The sequence below is a fragment of the Microtus pennsylvanicus genome, chromosome 2, assembly GCF_037038515.1.
Source record: "Microtus pennsylvanicus isolate mMicPen1 chromosome 2, mMicPen1.hap1, whole genome shotgun sequence".
NCBI lineage: Eukaryota > Metazoa > Chordata > Mammalia > Rodentia > Cricetidae > Microtus > Microtus pennsylvanicus.
This window is the reverse complement of record NC_134580.1, coordinates 98,239,158-98,258,548: the sequence shown is the minus strand read 5'-3', so window position 1 is coordinate 98,258,548 and position 19,391 is coordinate 98,239,158. Positions and strand designations below refer to the sequence as shown.

The following is a 19,391-nucleotide window of genomic DNA, read 5'->3' as shown; positions in this document are numbered from 1 at the left end:
TCTGCCTCCCGAGTGCTGGGATTAAAGGCGTGCACCACCATCGCCCGGCTTAGAGCCCATCTTTTCAAGTGGGTGCTGGGGATCAAACTCAGATCCTCCTGCTTGTGTGGCAAGCGTTTTACTAACTGGCTCACCTCCTCAGTCCCCACCACTTTTTCTGAGGTAGGTCTCCCTGTGTGTCTAGGATGGTCTAAAACTCTGGAACTCAAACAATCTTCCTACCGCAGTCTCTAGGTAGCTGGGCTACAAGGCAGACAAAACCACAGCTGGCTTTGCAAGGTTCTGAACAGAAACACAAGGGGAGGTTTAATTCATCTGCATGGCAAAGGCTCTCCAGAGGCACATCTAAAATCCCTGCTACTTCTGGGGTTGAAAGAAAAATGATTGCCAGCAGCTGTAGGTCAGCCTGACAACAGGGAGGATCCCTGTGTCAAAAAAGAAAACAAAAAAGAAAAGCTTTCCAAATGGTTCTAAGAATCAGGGTCTGAACCAGAGCATTTGTTTGTTTGTTTGAAGACAGGGTTTCTCTGTGTAGCCCTGGCTGTCCTGGAACTCACCACCTGACCTCAAATTCAGAGATTTGCCTGCCTCTGCCTCTCGAATTCTGAGATCTAAAGTGTGTGCCATCACCATCAGGCCTCAACTATATTTAAAGCATTTTGCCATTTTCCCCAAATCTTAGGCCCTGCTGGGACCACAAGAAAAAGCTGGCACTTCAAGTCTTGAGACAATACCCGAAGGGACAAAGGGTCTGTGCAGACCGGTTCTACAGCAACCAGAGCTACCACTCACTGAACACACAACCTGCCAACAACTGCTCTATTGAGTATCTAATGTAACACTCGTGACAGCTTCATGAAGGACTGGGATTATACCCATGTTACAGAGAAACAAAATAAATGAAAAAAGTTAGTTAATTAAATAAATGAACAAATAGAAAGAAGGAGGTAACCGGTGAGTGTGCACCCAGGGCAGCCTGCAGCAGAAGCCACAGTGCCGCGAGGAAGAGGCCTGGGTTTTCCAGCATCAACAGAACGTTGCCGTTTCTACTGGCACACACTAGGAGTCACCTCACCTCTGGTGCACGTCAAGGACAGGCCAGAAAACCAAGGAGGCAGAGGGCACACGGGCACAGTGACAGGCATGCCCTTGTGCTCCTAGCTACTTGGAAAGTTAAGAAACCCAAGAATTCAAGTGCAGCCTTGGGGTTAGGGTGGGGCTGGATATGATGAGACACATTTGTAATCCTAGCATCTTAGAGACCAAGGCCAGGAGGACCATTCCAAGTTTGAAGCTAGCCTGGGCTACATAGCAAGTAGTGAGTTCCAGGCCAGTCTGTCTCAAAACACAACAAAATCACTAGAAAGGAGAAGACAGAGGGCATCAGGATAAAACAGGGGTAAAACATGCCTGTCAGGCTAGCTTCACAGTTTTGTTTTTAAAGATTTGTTTCATCTTTATTATTTATTTATTGTGTGTGTGTGTGTGTGTGTGTGCGCATGCACATGTTCTTGTGTGTGTGAGCATGCCTGCAGAGTCTAGAAATGGGTGTCAGATTCTCTGGACTGGAGTTAAAGGTAATTGTGAACTGTTTGACAGTGTTGGGAACTGAATCCACTCCTCTGCAAGAACAGTGTGCCTTTAACCACTGAGCCATCTCTCCAGCCCCAGCTTTAATGTTTTTTCTTTCTTTCTTTCTTTTCTTTCTTTCTTTCTTTCTTTCTTTCTTTCCTTCCTTCCTTCCTTCCTTCCTTCCTTCCTTCCTTCCTTCCTTCCTTTTAAATGTCACTACTTGGACTTAATGTAGTGGCACACACCTTTAATCCCAGCACTTGGAAGACAGAGGCGGGTCTATCTCTGTGATTTTGTGGCTAGCCTGGTCTACACAGTGAGTTCCAGGATAGCGAGAGCTATGTAGAGAAACCTGTCTCAAAAAAACAAAACAACCAAAAAACAAAAATTCACAACTCCCGGTTTCCACTGCTGTCAGCAGGAAGAATACTGTGTTCCTTGCCAAGACGACCTGGGTAAAGTGAGTGTGCAACTGAGAAGACGGTGTGGGGAAGGAAGGCTCTAGTGCTCAGCGTCATGGTGACTTGGGGTCAAGACTCCTTTCCACACCCTAAGGCCTTCCTCACTTTCCCAGAGGTAGCAAGAGCTTTCATATAAAAATCCCCTCCTGTGGACTTTACCCTTTCTTCTTGCTCAAAAACTTTCGAGGGGTCCTTGTTGCCAGCTAAATAAAGTGTAAATGTCTGCGCCTAGCGTCACCAGCCCCAAAATCTAATTCAGTTTCCTGCTACTCACCTAAAAGAAACAGGCACACTTGCCAGTGCAGGTTATTCCCAAAAGGAGCCACTACCAAACATACCGATATCCTAGCTTCCATGCACAGATCAGTTCAAAGGTCACACATCCCGAGTCTCAACTTTCAGTGGCTTCTCTGCGTGTTGAAATTATGGGACAACTGCTTCATGATCCTCTTTACATTACTCTTCACAGAGCACGTGCACCACAAAGATCCGTTCCACCAAATTTTTTAAATAAAAATTTCACTGCAGTATCAAATTAGAAACCTAGTGGGTTATAAAACTAATATATTTTCACACTGACTTTCAATTCTTAGACTGATGCTTTTAATTCCAGCACCCAGGAGGCAGAGGCAGGTGGATTTCTGAGTTCAAGGCCAGCCCGGTCTACAGAATGAGTTCCAGGACTGCCAGGACACAGGGAAACATGCCTTGAAACAACTCCCACCCCACCCCCAAAATTCTTTGACTGAAATTATAGGACCAATATAATTCTCAATGATTTCAATATAAATGTCATTAGCCTCCTCCAAAGAAAAATTATTTCTCTACCTTGTTGAAGGCATTGCTACTAGGAAATATGTTCATAAACTCAGTAACTTTGATCTAACATGGAAAATTAGGACTTACTCCTATCCCTATGAATTCACTAGTTTGACTTATTTTACATGTATGAATGTTTTGCCTGATATGTGTCTATGCACCACATGCATGCCTCAGAGAGGCTAGAGGTGGGAGTCAGATCCCCTACAATCCCTGGAGTTACACAGATGGTTATGAACTGCCGTGTGGATCCTGGGAATTGAACCCAGGTCCTTTGAAGAACAGCCAGTGCTCATAATCATAGAGCCCTTTCTCCAGCCTCTAGTTTGACTTTTAATTGTAACAAACTTATTGCTATATCAAAGAAATAAATTATAATATAATTGATGTCAAAAAGATCATTGTGGACTGGAATGGCTCAGTGGGAAAGAATGGTTGCTGTACAAGTCTGAGGACCTGAGTTCACATCCCCAGCACCCATGGAAAAAGTTGGTGTGATCCTGTAACCCTGGCACTATTGGAGAGAACGCTGGTCACTGGGCTACTTCCAGGTTCAATGATTTTATCTCAAGGGAATAAGGCAGAAAGTGATAGTACAGACACCTGACTTCTCAGGTCTCCAAAACACAGAACATTACTAACCCTTTCAGTTAGTATTGTTGACACAAGTTAAATCATTGGCAAGGAAAAGATACTAAGGATGTGTTAAATGTTGGAACAAATGATGCTAAACCTGCAAAAAGGGACTTCTCACAAATGGCAACTAGAAGGAATTGAATTTTACCACAAATTAGAACAAAGTTCATTGACAGTCTACAAACCTTTGTGCTCTGTCGCTTTTAGCAACCCTTTCTATCTGTGAAGTTATTTGTGTCTTCCATCGCTCTTTCATGGTCACTAAATCTCATTTAAACCTCACCACAGTCCTGAAGGCAAGCCTGGGTGTGAGCAACGCAGGGGAGCGTGCCTTGAAGCCCATGTTTTTGCACTTACAGTGTGGTCACACTTGACTACTTGAGAGAAGAAATCAAAACCATAGAGATCTGAGGTCAGGTGAGGGCAGACATCTGCTCGAGGAAATGTGTAACCCTGGAGCCCATGCAGATAAAGGGAGTCGGGTGAGCAAGTGGCCTCATTTCTGCTCGTGTTCAAATTCACCCGATCCTGTCACCATCCAGGTCAGTCCTAGCATGGCGCATTTGGGGCAGTTTTTGTTTTTCACAAAAATAAAGATTTCGCTCAGCATTCTCCATGACTTAAAAAACAAAGTTGGCTATAGGCTAAAATACCAAACAGGTACAGCTGGAGGGAAAGATCCAGTATTACACTAGGCCCTGCTCAAAAAACATGAGAGACACAATAAGCCTGCCAAACAATACCTCAGATGAAAACCCAGCCAACCCCACCGCCACAGGGATGGCCAAGGCATCTGTTGGTTTCTACTCCGCACCAGTTCTAAAAGCAGCAGCACTTGCTGTGGCTCACAGGCATCTGGAACCACACAGTTGCAACAACTTGACATTCAATTACCCACAGACCCACAAGTTAAATGCTTCCTAATAGTATCACAGGGCAAGCTGTGGGGAAAGAGTCAGGAAAGTGTGGGGGTGAGAAGAGGAGCAAGAATACAGACAAAGGTTACTAGACCATAGATCTAAAGCATCAGCTGAGAAACTCATTACACTGGCCTTTCTAGGGAAGGTTATGGAAAAGAGTGAGCGTGTGCGTTCACAATTGTTTTTTGTTTTTGAGATTGAGTATCGTGTAGCCCAGGCTGAATTCTCTAAGATCTAGACGACAGGACGGATGATCTTGAAGTCTTCAGTCTCCTGTTCCCACTTCCCAAGTGCTGGCATCAAAGGCCTGTGCTACTATACCCTGATAAAAATGTGTATTTAATACAAACTAACAATGCACCTCCTCCAACCTATACACAGTGCACTGGCTATAGCAATGATAGGCTTCTTTTGGAAATGAAGATAACCTTGGGAGGAGTACAGAATAAAGATTAAGTTTGGGTTTTGGAGCTTCCTACTGTCCACTGGAACAGTCCTCAGTCCCCAACATGCATGGTGGAAACAATTATTCATAACACGCTATTACGTTGCAGAAACGTTGCTGTGTTATAGTTCCTGTATTTTTAAAAGCTGTGTTTCTTTGTTACATGCCAGCACCTGTAAGAGGCCAGGCAAATACGTGGAGAAATGGCCAGAAGCGCCACTACAGTCAGGCAGATCTCAAAGACTGAGGAGAAGTGTAGCGCCTCGTCAAATGGAAAGGAACATTAGAACCCCAAAGCACAGGGCGGGAGGTCTGCCTCCCGGGTACAGCACTTGCCTATTAGATCAAGCCTTGGATCCTAACCCCAGAACTAATAAAAAACCAAATTTCCAAAGAACAACAAAAAGAAAACCCCACAAAACCTCCCTTCTGATGACGCCTCTAAAAGAGCATTTGACAACGTGTATGTGGGACAGTATCAGCCACAAGGGTGCAAGAAGTCTTCCAAGATCTTCAAGTAAATTTAAATCTTCACTATGAATGAAGGAAAAGGAGAGAAACCACCCTCAGCCTCACCTCAGTGTTAGGGGAGGTGAGCTTATGAACCCTGTCTTCCACAAACGCGGTTCTACACCCTGGGAAGGCCTGAAAAGGCGTTACACAGTTTCTGTGGTGGTGAGAGGGAGTAACGTGTACTCCCCAGCAGTCTAGGAGGAGAATCCTTCCAAGTGTCCTTCAAAACCAGAGTAAGAAGCATTAGGAATAAAACTGGCAGCTGGGTGCTCCCTGTACTCGCAACACACAGAAGGCCAGAGCAGCAAGAGAGCTGCTGAGTTTGAACCCAGCCTATGATTCTTTGTTTGTTTGTTGTTTTTTCAAGACAGGGTTTCTCTGGGTAGCATTGGAGCCTGTCCTGGAACTCACTCTGTAGACAAGGCTGGCCTCAAACTCACAGAGATCTGCCTACCTTTGCCTCCCCAGTGCTGGGATTAAAGGTGTCTACCACCACCACCCAGAAAGCCTACGATTCTTAGGATTTGTCCCCAGAAAGTAAAAGAAAAAGAAATAAAAAAACCCACAAGAGCAGCACTATGGGGTTGTTGATAAAAGTGTCAAATAAGAAGAAAAGATGTGGAAAAATCTCAACATTCAAAAATTCAGATCCTAAGGGTCCATATTACTCAGCATGGCTGTCATGCTCACTTTTAATCTCCCTCAATCCCTGCCCCCTTTCATCTTTAAATATTAAGTATGAAGTAACAGAAGTTAAGGGTGGGGTAGCACAAGCCTCTAATCCCAGCATTGGGAGGCAGGGCTGAGGCAGAAGAACTACCAAGACTAGTTCAAGGCTAGTCTGGGCTATAGAGGAAGTTCCTGTCTTAAGAAAAATAAATCATTAAGGCAAAACCTTATGGCAAGCAGAACAGCTGCCATGCTTGCAAGAGACTACCACCAAACCGCCTGTGGTCTACTGAGGTCCACTCAGAGAAGGGGTGGGTCACTGCAGTGTCCCTGAGATCCCAGCTGCTCCCCGCACTTTCCATGCCTTAATTGCATGCGCACTATCAGGTCTCAAGGTGTCTGCCACGTGCAGTCTGGGAAGGCTAAATGGGAGGAGTTCCATCTACGAGGCTGAGGCTGCGGGGAAGCCATCATCCATGTCTCATGAAGACTTTCCAGTAGGGAAGCTCTTGGGTCCCCCATACTTCTGTCACCCCTTCCCCATGCTCTGTAGCAAACACAATAAACTTCCTGGCTCCCTAGAGTAAAGTCTGATGGACTGTTACTTTGGTTTGCCACTGGGACTTTATGAGGAAGGAGTAGGTGCTGTTTATGTCTCCCCAGGGATGGAATTCTCACAACAGTACAACAGTAAACACCAAAAAAAGTGGGTTAGCCTCGGTCTGCATTCTATGAGAGCTAGAGCTGAGAAAAGGCAGCTGATAGAAAACCCTTTGCTCTGCACTGAGAAAGCAGCAGAAAGAGGCTTAGCTCGCAGGGGATGTCTAACATAACAAAGCCTACTGAAAACACTGCAGCTTCCCCAACAACACTGCTGCCTGAACATGAAGTCAAACCAACACATCCTCTAAAGGACAGCTTGATAGCCCACGTTCTCAGAGAAGCTTAGTTTGAATAAACATAGTCCCAGATTTCAAGCCCTTGACTGTTCTCCAAAGGGCAGTGATAACAGTTCCAAGTCCAGCCGGAGAGTCAAGGGGCTTGGGGGTGGGGCAGAGAGTCAGGCAGAGGCCCCACCCTCACCTGTGCTCCTCACCTTCACCTGTGCTCCTCACTCATCAAGAAATGAAAGCACACAGGTGACAAATGGAGGCCAAGTGAGAAATTCCAAGGTCCAATTAGTGAGATGGGGTGAAGGTGGAGCTTGGGGACATGATAAAGTGTGGTGGTACGGTGTTTGCCTAACCAATCAATTCTCTGGGTTTAATCCTGGCACTGCAAAAGAAAAAAAATTACTAAAGGCTGATCCAGCAGGACAACTTGGCCTAACCAGCTAAGTGAGAGGGACTCTGGAGTGAGCAGCCAAGGAGATGAGCAGTGTCTCTGGAGACACTCAGCCTGAAGAGGCCAGGATATTTTTAGACAGTGAAGGAAGAGGTGTTATGGGTTCAGGAAAGAGGACTCTCTCAGTAAGAACCATTTTAAGGGCTTGGGGCACCAGCAGGGAGATGATCACAAAACCAGAAAGTAGCGCTGTTCAAGCGCAGCACCTGTTCCCGGGGTCTCACAACACTTGATCAGCCTCAGCACCACAGTGCACCACAGCCAGGCACGGTGGCAAGTGCCCACAATTCTGGGGAGGCTGAGGCAGGAAAACAGAGCGTTGTGGGGAGGGAAGTGCTAAGCTACTGGCTGAGAGACCGCTATTCCCGGTCATCTATCCCAAGTGGAGAGAGAGTTCAGAGAGTATATATCCCACAATAAAGTCTGTTCATTCCTAGGAAGGACAGTGAGACGGAGAGCTGGCACGGGCTCATCAGATGCTATCCTGGGGAACTGTCTTAGTGAGACAACTGACTCTAAGGTCTGCCCTCACAGCAGTGAATTCTGTTAGAGCCACCCCGACAGTTTACACAGCTAGAAGTCTAGAAGACAGACAAGAATAAAAATCCACTCAAGGAAAAGAGCATGCGTCCCAAGCTGGACTGGTGTACTGTCAATAAACTTCAGTAAGGATTTGGATATGAAGCCAACAGATGTCAGGGACATAGTACTTTGGCCATAAGTACTATAACTGAGAGTGGGCTTCTCACACAACTTAATATACACACAGCTACCAAACTCCACTCCAAGAGGCTCTGATTCTGTAATATGAGAATGGGTCCTGGAACAGGGTTTACTTACTTTCTTCCTTTTTTGAGACAGGGTTTCATATAATCCAGGCTGACATCAACCTTCCATATGCTGGGATTTCAATGTGTGCTACTCTGGTTTACATGGTGCTGAGGGTGGGGCCTAGGGTTTCGTGCATGTTAAGAAAGCACTCTACCAACTGAATGCTATTTCTTAAATGTTAATAGTCTGAGGACCTGCTAACCATTCTCCCAAGCTGTCAGCCTCAAGCTAGAGCTTAGGATTGACATGTGCTTTGAAAATAAGTATGTTTCCCGCTACCAAAAAGGCAGAAAAGGCTTTTGATACTAATATCTGGGCTCAAATACTGAGGCAAAGGCTGAAATTAGACTATTGCTAGTCTTCACTCTTTCATGAAACCTACCTACACACTCTTTAGAGCAACCGCATACTAAAGGCCCAAAGCAACAGCATATAATCATACAGGAAAAGAACAAGAATAGCTGTACAATCATAAAGCTGGGCTAGAAGAAAATCTGAACAAATAATATACAACCTAGACCAGATTAACAGTGACTAAGAAAGATGTTTTTAAAACTACCACTTAGTACAGGAATCCTTTTGTGTCCCTAACTTCAATCCTGCCTGCTCAGCCTCAGTCCATTTCTGTCCCTTGTAAAAATAGAACCACCCGGGCTCCCTCTACACAAAAATCTCCAGAAACTTTAGGAAAAGAGGGGGAGAGAAAAGGATTAGCTACCAACAGCACACACATTTTATTCCTAAAGAAAACACGGCCTCAGCGGAGACGGGAGGCGGGAAGTGACAAACACCCAGGATCTGGGCTTGAAAGGTTTACAACTGAAGAGAGCGGCCAGCTCTTCAAGAGTCTGCAGACCTGGCATGGCATCGCCTACTGGTCTTCTCGAATTTACTCCACTGTAGAAAGCGCCTTCCCCGTGACAAAACTTGATAAACTCTCCTTGCTCATTTACTCTCCCTAGAGTCATTAAACCCCACCTTTACTCCTGGCTCTCTCGTCTCAGCTTTAAGCCATATTTAACCATATTTTAAATGGCTCTCTCCTAAAGAAAAAGCCCTTAAGGAGCAGTGTCCTCTCTAGTTCCTTTCAGCCATCCCATTACCCCAGGTTTTGACTTCTCGGGAGGGCACAACTCTTCCTGCTCATCTCTTATCCTCTGGCCATCCAGCTCATCTGCGCAGACATCTTTGTCTCAGCCACGTGCTACCTTCCTACCCACTGTGTAGCTCACACTGTAAGGAACAAGTTCTCTGTTGTCTTTAGCAATTGAAGACACACATAAAAGGACAACTAGAAATTAGTTTCAAAGTAGCAGAACTAATCAGAGGCGTCCCTCTGTTCTGGAAGATATGGAGACAGAGCTACAAATAAGTGGATAATTTTGTAATACAGAATGGTACGATCCAAAGCAAGAGAATCACATGTCTGAGGGCTGCCTGGGCTACTGGATAACAAGATCTTGTCTCAAAAAAAAAAAAATTAAAACAGGAATCTACCTGAGTTAGGAGCTGCACAATGCCATTCTATCCCTCCTTCCTTATCTTCAACCCGTTTTTTCTTTTTATCTTCAAGTTTTGTTTCAAGATTAGCTACCATGGTCAGGTGCAGTGGTATAATATAACTATCCCAGCACGCAGGAGGCTGAGGCAGGAGGATCTCCAATTTGAAGCCAGTCTGGGCTACATATGAAGTTCCAGGCCAGTCTGGGTCATATTGAGACCCATGTCTCATAAAACAAAACAAAACAAAACAAAATTAAGTCTCCACAAATCCATGCCATAGTTACCTTAGTTACCATGCATTAGGGAAACACACGGGCCAGGTCTTATGTGGGTCATAAAGCAAGCTTTTACAACAACCCTAAGTAGAAAGCCTTCATGGAAGAAGGTCATGTGCCAGGTACACAAAGACAGCTCATGCTCAGTCACACCATTTAAAAGGTCAGCACTGACTTCCTACTTGGAACAAGGATGTTAAATGGTGATGCCAGAGATGGTTTTCTGTCACTGTTTTCCTAGAGTGACCCTCTCTTTCCTCAGGACTCAACAGTGCAAACATCCCTTGTTCCATCAAGTCTCTCCTGATCTCCTGCCCCTGTAATTCCTTTGACAACTTAGTGCGTATTTCCAGAACAACACATTAGTGACGACAGACCTGAAGCAGCAAAGGTGCCCGTTGTGGTGGTGTATGGCGATAGGATATGCTGAGGAGGCAGAGGTAGGAGGATCAGGTGTTGGAGGGCAGCTTAGGATACATCTTTTGGGTCAGCCAGGTGACTTGGCAGGTAAAAGTGCTTGCCATGTTGACCTCCACAACAACACCATTGGCACATGTGCACCTGCTCACACATCACAGTATGATAATGATAAATAAAAGCTTTTTAAAAAGGGATGGGCAAAGAGAGCTGTACCTAAGAGTTCTCAGTTGGAGGGCTCATTCTTCTGCCTCTAGAGAATAGGCACAATTATTAATGAGGGTCCTTGAAAAAGGTCCTAACCACCACCACAAAAATGTGGCAAATTTTAATTCAATAGAATCCCTGCTAGAGGGCTGGAGAGATGACTCAGAGGTTAAGAGCGTTGCCTGCTCTTCCAAAGGTCCTGAGTTCAATTCCCAGCAACCACATGGTGGCTCACAACCATCTGTAATGAGGTCTGGTGCCCTCTTCTGGCCTGCAGGCATACACACATATATGTATACATAATAAGTAAATAAATAAATATTAAAACTACAGAGAAAAAAAAAAGAATCCCTGCTAGAATATACAGGAAAGCTGTTCACTTTACCAAAGCAATGACAGCTCTGCTAAAGGATGCAGTAAGTCCTCCAAGAACTCTGTCATGTTGTGTATTAAACTCTAAGTCTTTCCTCAACAGGGTTGATCATCTCCGAAGAGTCACAGGCAAGGCAATAAAATGCTGCTGTCTCAAAGGCCTCTGTGGGTAGCAACCCTGTACTACAAAGCTATTGTGTTTGCAGGCTGCTAATAAGACACAAAACCTAATCTAATCCTGTAGACAATGCTCAAGATTCCCTCAAGAGAGTAAATAAATGTATTCTACTGTTGTATGCCCAAAATTGTGGGGATCAGCAGCTGAATAAAGCATAAGATGGGCATGCCAGCGTCCCAGCACCAGGGACACTGTGGTTTGTAGAGTGTGAACCCAGACAGAACCATGTAACATTTGTCCAGAAAAGGATGCGGGCACACAGTAACCAGGATGAGCTGTGTATAAGCACAAACCAGTGAAGCTGTCTTTCTGGCACACACTTGGCTCCTTCACATTATATGAGAAACCAAGAAGCAAAGTTCCAGTTAAATAAATTTAGAAGAGATTAAAAAAAATACATTCAGGTCTGGAGAGATGGCTCAGTGGTTAAGAGCACTGTCTGATCTTCCAGAGGTCCTGAGTTTAATTCCCAGCAACCACATGGTGGCTCCAAACCATCTGTAATGAGATCTGCCCCTCACCCCTGGCATGAGGGTATACATGGAGGCAGAAAGTTATATACATAATAAATAAATCTAAAAAAATACATTCATTTCTTTGTGGGCGTGCGTGTGTGCATGCATGTGCGGAGGTCAGAGAACCGCTCCTAGGCGTTGGTTTACTCCTTCCATCACGTGAGCCCAAGGAGTACAAATCCGGAGATCAGGCTTGTTGACAAGTGTCCTTACCAGCTGAGCCATCTTGCCAGTCCAACCTTCTTCACCTTTTTTAGACAGGACAGGGTCTAACCATGTAGCCCTGGCTGGTCTGGAACTTGTTATATAGACCAGATTGAAGTTGCCTCTGACTCGCTAGTGCTGGGATTACAGGCATGCATCATCAAGCTTGTCATAAAATTGTTTTGGTATCTCTGATGAAGTGTTTCAGTATATTTCTTTAAGCAAGTATAGCTGGCATAACCCCAACTGTTACACTAATACATCCCCATTATTCACAGCTAGGTGATCTCACTGTCCTCTTCCAAGAAGAGAAACTGAGTCATAACATGTCAACGAGCTTCCCCAAGCACACACTTAGTTTGAACTGAGGTCCCATGCATATCTTCCCATGGTTGAGTCTCAGCATGCCGACCCACGCGCGCTGTTGTTCATCCAACTTCAAATCAGGTTGTTAGAGATAAACACGTTTGATCTTTAGAGCCAACAGAGGAATTTCATTAAAGGTGAAAAAATAAAAAGGTGCAACAGAGGGTAGAGTTGAAAAACGTGGCTCCCAGTAGGACTCACCTTGGAGCTGAGGTCTTCTCGCCGGTTTCCTGCTTTACTTCTGCGCAATTTGATGGATGGGGACCGCAGCAAGTTCTTGATGCGGCTGGTAATGGTCGACCCTTCCCCAGCCATCATAAGGAGGAGCCCCTAAGGACAGTCCCTGGCCTAGCCTTAGGACTTGTCTCAACAGTGGTACTGCCTTCTCTATCAGCAGGGCCTTCGGATATGCACTTTCACTGGCTTGAGATGGCAGAAGCAACCTTGGCATCACAGTAGGTGTCTTCTGCCTGTCAGCCGCTCTTACTCTGGGCATTGCCCTGTTCTTTCTCACGCCTCATCCCCACCCTAGCCAGCTAGATTTCTTAGGAAGGGAGGACGACCCCCTAGAGTGAAGAAATGTCAGGCCCACGCCAGCCAGAGGCGTTTAACTGAAGAATGGGATGGGTTCTACGAGGGTTTGGCGCCGGTTACAGCCCAAGTGTTCCCATGGTAACTGCGGTGTCCAAGGGAGGAGGCCGCCGAAGTCACCCGAGCGGTCCGCTGGGGGCCGGGACACCGTGCTGGCCGCCCGGGATCGTGCTGACCCGATCTGATACGGGAGCCTCCCTCCCCCACCCTGGCCTTGGGAGCTCGCTTCCAATCCCCCGACACCCACCACCCGCTCCAAAAGCCCTCAATACTCGTCAGCGCCCCCGTTCGCTCAGGCCCAGCTCACAGCGCCCTCGGGCATCGCGCTCGACGGCTTCAGCTCCGCCGCAGCAGCCGCAGCAGTAGCGGCTATGGTGGCACCAGCGGCTCAAAACGCGAACTAGAGCCTGGGCCGAGCGGCGCCGGGAGGCGGGGCCTAGGGAAGAGGGTGCGGTCTGCAGAAGATTAGTTCCTGATTGGACGATCGACGCCTGTGGGGCGGAGCCAAGAAATGAACTGTGGAAGCGGAGGTCTCGGGATTCTGCACAGTATAATTGTGGGTACCGCTCTTATAGCAAGGTCAACATAACATGGCTTTAGAATTGAGAGAACCAGGCCTTTTACGGTATTATCAGGTCTGGCCCCCCAGAGACCTTCCCAGATTCCCAAGACGATAACCACGCCCCCAGGCCTAAGGTTGGTATTTGGTAGGCCTGAGACCACCGCTGAAATTTAATTCCTAACTCGTAAAAAAAAAAAAAAAAAAAAAAAAGAAATGAAGAAAGGAAGGAAGAAAGAAAAAAGAAAAGAAAAGCTGGGATGCAGCCAAAAGAACTCCTTTCCACTCCAACTGCTGGGATTTAACACGGTTGGAACGGTTTGTGATTACAGCCAGACTAACACAATGACGCAAGTGGAGTAACTCAACTCACATATTTTAGAACTGAACAACCTGTTAATGACGGAAGCTTCAAGCCCACAACAGAGCCTTAGGTAGACTGCGAACAGAGAAAGTAAATGAATGCACCCACGATACCTTCCATCATTTCGTTAGCCACCGACAGCCTTTATCCACAGCGTTAACAGTAGTTTGCTACTCCAGATCTTTTCTTTCCAAACACCCCTAGGGCTGACACTTACCGATGTGAAACTTGCTATCGGGTTTTTTGTTTTGTTTTTCCTAGTTCGTGGAGATAGGAGAAATGTCAACACACTCATGCTTCATAGATATGTAAGTCAGTTTAATTTTAGAAGCTTTAGAACGTCCCATCTAACTACTTCAAGAAATTATCTGGGGCGGGGGGCACTGAACAGATGAGATGGGTCAGAGATTAAGAGCACTCATTTCTTTTCCAGAAGATTCAGGTTTAATTACCAACACCCTCATGGCACCTCATAACCATTCCAGGGGATTTGTCGCCCTCTCCTGGCCTCTCCTCTATAGGCACCAGTCACATGGATGCATAAACATAAGAGTAGGCAAAACACCCACCCATATATATATATATATATATATATATATATATATATATATATATATATATATATATATATATATATATATATATATATATAACTTTTTTTCCTTCTTTTCGAGACACGGTTTCTCTGTAGCTTTGGAGTCTGGCCTGGAACTAGCTCCTGTAGACCAGGCCTGCCTCTGCCTCCCGAGTGCTGGGATTAAAGGCATGCACACGGCCCCTCCATATACATAAATTTTAAAAAAAAGAATTGCCGCGGGACAGTGGTGAAGCGGGACTTTAATCCCAGCACTCCAGAGGCAGAAGCAGGCGGATCTCTGTGAGTTCTGAGCCAGCCTGGTCTACATAACCGGCTCCTAAACTACACAGAGGAACCCTGTCTCGAAAAACCAAAAGACACAAAAGAAGGAAGTAGGGAGAGACGGAGGGAGAGAGACATGGGGGGGGGGGAGAAAAGAGAGAAAGAGGCAGAAAAGAAAGAGAAATTGCTTTCTAAAAAGGATATCGCCAAAGACCTGTACCTAACAGTATACACTGATGTGTCTCCTATTCCAGGCTCTGAATTACTGGAGATGGTAGGTTTGCAAGGGGTAAGGATCCCTAATATCAGTGTTTAGCGGTAATTGAACAACCAATGTTTAAACAGGAAGATACCTGTGTTCTATACAGCTATGTATTAAAAGCAAACGTATAAATCTCGCCCGTTGATACAGGCATCAAGGATACTACCAACTGGCAATAGTAACCAGAGGCCTTAAGCCTCTAGCCTTTGAACCACACATCATAGATCTAGTGAAACTTAAAACGGGACTTCCAAATTAATTGTCTAAACTGGAAGACAGGAATGATCATGTAACTATAGAAACAACGGATTCTTTAACTCAGCACTATTAATAATTTGTGATTTGACCTGCTGTAACACTAATAAATGGCGCCACCTGGTGTTTTCATATAGTTGCTACAGAACCTGGTCTTTGCTGCACACGTTTAGGCAAATTTCTATTTACTAATAGGTATTCTCACTTCTCTTTCAATGCTAGTGAGTGGGTTTACAAAGTGTAATTGCTCATCCAAAACTACTTTAGCTACACACACACACACACACCATTACTCTCATTTGATCTGAACTGCATGGGCAAATCTAAGTGATTGCTTTCCTTGTCTAAAGATGATACTCAGTTGAAAAACAGAAAACATGAGGGATTATAACTATTGAAATTGTGTATTTTCAGGCTAAGGCTAAAAATAACTTTTAAAATTCTTCCCAATCCAAGCAAGCCGTCTAAGTATCATGCTCCTTTGAGATGCTAGTATGGCAACAGGTTGAAAGTGTTCTCTTTCATGTACGAGTGAAGAGAAGCGACTCCCTTTACAAATGTCATCCTTCTCTCCAAGATGCAGCTGACCTCCACGCGGACGTGCTGGTTGTGCATGTCCAAAGCAAATATACATGGTGTTCAAGGTCTCCAGATGTTGAGATGCTATAGTATTTAGTGATTCTTATTTATTATGTACAGTGTTCTGTCTGCATGTATGCCTGCAGATCAGAAGAGGGCACCAGATCTCATTACAGATGATTCTGAGCCACCATGTGGTTGTGAATTGAACTCAGGACCACTGGAAGAGCAACCAGTGTGCTCTTAACTGCTGAGCCATCTCTCCAGCCTGAAACTGTTATAGTAGTCTTGTTTAAAATTATTAGTTAAGATTTTAGAACTCATCCTAGGCAAATAAGATGCAGAGGTCCTAGAAAATTAACATGCTAGAGCAAATATTTGCTCATCAACCCAAATATTTATTGAGCACCTTTACATTCAAGGTACCGTGAGAAAGCTTGAGATTAATGAATGCAGTTGTAAAGAAAATAGCTTTCAAGTCAATGTTTCTAAAGCTGCTTTCCTCCTGGTGATAGTGCTATCTTATGAGCAGTCTACAATGAAAGAATATTTTGTCTCAAATTTTCACCTTGTTATGGTTTAGCCTCCTAACCCCACATCTATCACTGCTGCCTAAAACTGTGTCTCTGTAAACCAGTTTTAAATATACGAAAATTAAAGATTTTAAAATTGTGTATTAATTTTATTTCATATATATAATCACCTTCTTCATCTACAGGCAATAATTCTACCTACCTTCGCCTCACTATGTTCTCTCTGGCTAGCCTGAAACTCACTATATAGAATAGGCCAGCCTTGAACTCACCTGCCTCTCTGACCTCCCAAGTCCTGGGATTAAAGGGATGTACCAAGTCTCTTTTTAGAAGACAGGGTTTAACTACGCAGTCCTGGATGGCCTAAACTACATACAACAGACTATAAAATGGTTTTGTTGTTGTTATTTCTACATTGAGGGGTTTGCACATACCACAGTGCAAGTTCGTGGTAGAAGCTGATTTTTCTCCTTCTGGGGACTGAACTCAGATCACCAGAGTTGAATGCAAGTATCTCTACCCAACAAGCCATCTCACCAGCCCTAGCTTTAATTTTCTATGTACTAAGTCATTCATATATGTGTAAATTTGTTTGTGCAAGCAGGTCATCTGCATTTGTATGTGGAGCATGGAGACCAGAGAACCAGCTCTAGTACCATCCTCATGAATGCCACCAAACTTTTGGGACAGGGTCTCTCACTGGTCTGGAGCTCACCAATTTGGCTAGTCCAGCTGGCCAGAGAACCCCAAGGATCCCAGTACTGGGATTACACACCTGGCACTTTTACTTGGGAGGGAAGCACTTTTCCTAGTACATGTGGATGTGAGTTTTAATTAGCAAGGATACAACACGGGACTATCAAAAGATCCTTATAGCACTTTCTTCAACAATTCTATTCAATCAATTTTATTGATTCCTTGAATACCAGCAATTCTCCATGAAATGAAGGGATAAACCTGAAGTTCCTGAAAATGAGCTGCCTACACTATCCACAGCTTAATTCTGGAAGAGACAAAGATATAACTATTTTGCAGACTTGTCCAAGGCACACTGATCACACAATTTCACTATAAATAACTACTACAGTCAGGGAAAATGTATGAAACTTTGCCAAAAATAATGTATAAAGATGTGTGTGATGGCACATGTCTTCAATCCCAGCGGGCAGAGGCAGGTGAATCTCTGCGAGTTTGATACCAGCTTGATCTCCAGGCCAGTCAGGGTTGTATAGTGAGATCCTCTCAAAAAAAAAAAAAAAAAAAAAAAGGCCTACTATTTTCATCCATAATGTTGTGGGAACAAAAACCAACTGCACTTATAAAGTACACAAAGTAAACACTTCTATGAAGTTTATATAACTAAATTTGATCTGTTAATTATCTTAATAGCAATGTTTAAGACTCCCATAAGAACACTTTGTAATATTATGAAACCCCTTCACACCTTGGCTTAAGAACATCTATTAGACTATCAAGATGGCTCAGTGAGGTTAAGTCTTTGCTGTGAATGCTTGACAAGCTGAGTTTGATCCCTGGTAGGAGAGAAGCGAATCCACAAAGCTGTCCATTGATTTTCACATGTGCACCATGGCACACGTGAATACGTATTTTAAAAGAACATATACAAATTTTAAAAGAACATTATTGTCCCTAGCCACAAAGACTGTGTTGATGTCCTATTGCTCTCCCAAGGCAACGCTGAAACTAGCTTTTACTAAAAATGGTAAATATTTGTCCTAAGATTGTACATAATTTTGAAGTCCCCAATAAGACATGCTGCAAGGGCTACACCACCAAAGGTCTCCCCAAATGGCACATTTTTAAAAAGCTTTAAGGACAAGAAGCTTCTAAAAAGATCTTCCAATGGCATCCTCTCTCAAATGTATCTGAGGACATTGAATTCTCCATTCAGGCATAAACCTCCCAACACCAAGTTCTGATTTAATTAGTATAACTGGTTTATTTTGGGTTCACATGTCTTTCCTTTCAACTGCCAAGCCTGTTATTTCTAAAAAAATAATCACTTTCAAAAGCAGAAATGAAAGATATATATTTAATATATAAAAGAAAATGCTAAATCTGACATAATTATATTCTTAAAAACATTCCATTTATTTACAGGTGTATAAAAAGGCGAGTGATTGGTCTACTGAGATCATGCTTAGCTAGGATGGGAGTTTTTTTTCAGGTTCCTCCAATGTTTTCACTTAACTTCACCTTTCACAATCATACATGTAATTTTCATAGACCAGTTTCTCATAATGTAAGGTTACCCTAATGCAAAGGGTAGGAGTTTGGGGGAGATTTTGGATTTCTGTCAAGACTACAAGATTGTTCTGAAGACTAAGCCCTCCTCAAATAGCCCTGATAGCTCCTAAATCTGTCTTAAGAACAATGCATCTTGGGAGTTTGTAATACCATCTGCAGCTTTCCCTGAACACCTAGAACCAAACTTCATTTCTAACTTTCTACATCTCTCATAAATGCAACCAAGTATTTTCCAATCAAGAATAAACTCTGACCTGTTTTGCCTATTTTTTTCAAATTATAAAAAAAAGGAAAAAAAAAAGAGAAAAAAGAAACAAGTGTTAGAGCTAACATACATGGTCCTTCTTTTCCTGAGGATTATCATTCACTCCCTTGCTGCTTCTTGTCTGACTTTCTAAAGCCAGAAGGAAACACGGGAAGGAAACAGGCAATAAAACTGCTGGAAACTGCCATACCCGGGCTAAAGAACTAGGTCTCCGAGGACAGCTGGTAGCAAGGGTGACAGGTGCTGCACTCCTTGGCTAAGGCATTGGATGAAGTCAGCTGGGTAAAGGACAGAAAGGACAAAGGAGAAGCTGAGAAATACTGTTTTTACTATGTCAGGCTTTTGTAGTAAACAGGGACGGTTAAGTGCTGATGAGCTGTCCAGGAAGGCAAGCAGCACAAAACCAATGAAGAATTTACTACCACTGCATTTTGCAGTGGAAGATATTTTATCATTTCAATCTGATGATTATCAGAGTTAATCTAAAAAGGGAATCAAATATGGAAGTAATCATTCACTGGCTAGATTCATTCCAAAGTTGGTCTCACAACCTAGGTCTGAAGATACTCTGAGTGGGACTTGAGATAAAGAAGGCAAAGATGTAAAAGA

General features: G+C 44.0%; 1 protein-coding gene across 2 annotated transcripts in view; it reads right to left on the bottom strand.

Annotated features, from left to right (window-relative positions):
* Positions 1 to 13,266, bottom strand: part of Mapkbp1 (mitogen-activated protein kinase binding protein 1) — a 52,861-nt gene extending 39,595 nt beyond the window's left edge. For both annotated transcript variants that reach the window (XM_075961853.1, XM_075961855.1), the window contains exon 1: positions 12,449 to 13,266. In XM_075961853.1, the coding sequence (XP_075817968.1) occupies positions 12,449 to 12,565 (117 nt within the window). In that variant the 5' untranslated portion in view covers positions 12,566 to 13,266. The remainder of the gene's footprint in view (positions 1 to 12,448) is intronic.
* Positions 13,267 to 19,391: the final 6,125 nt, after the last annotated feature.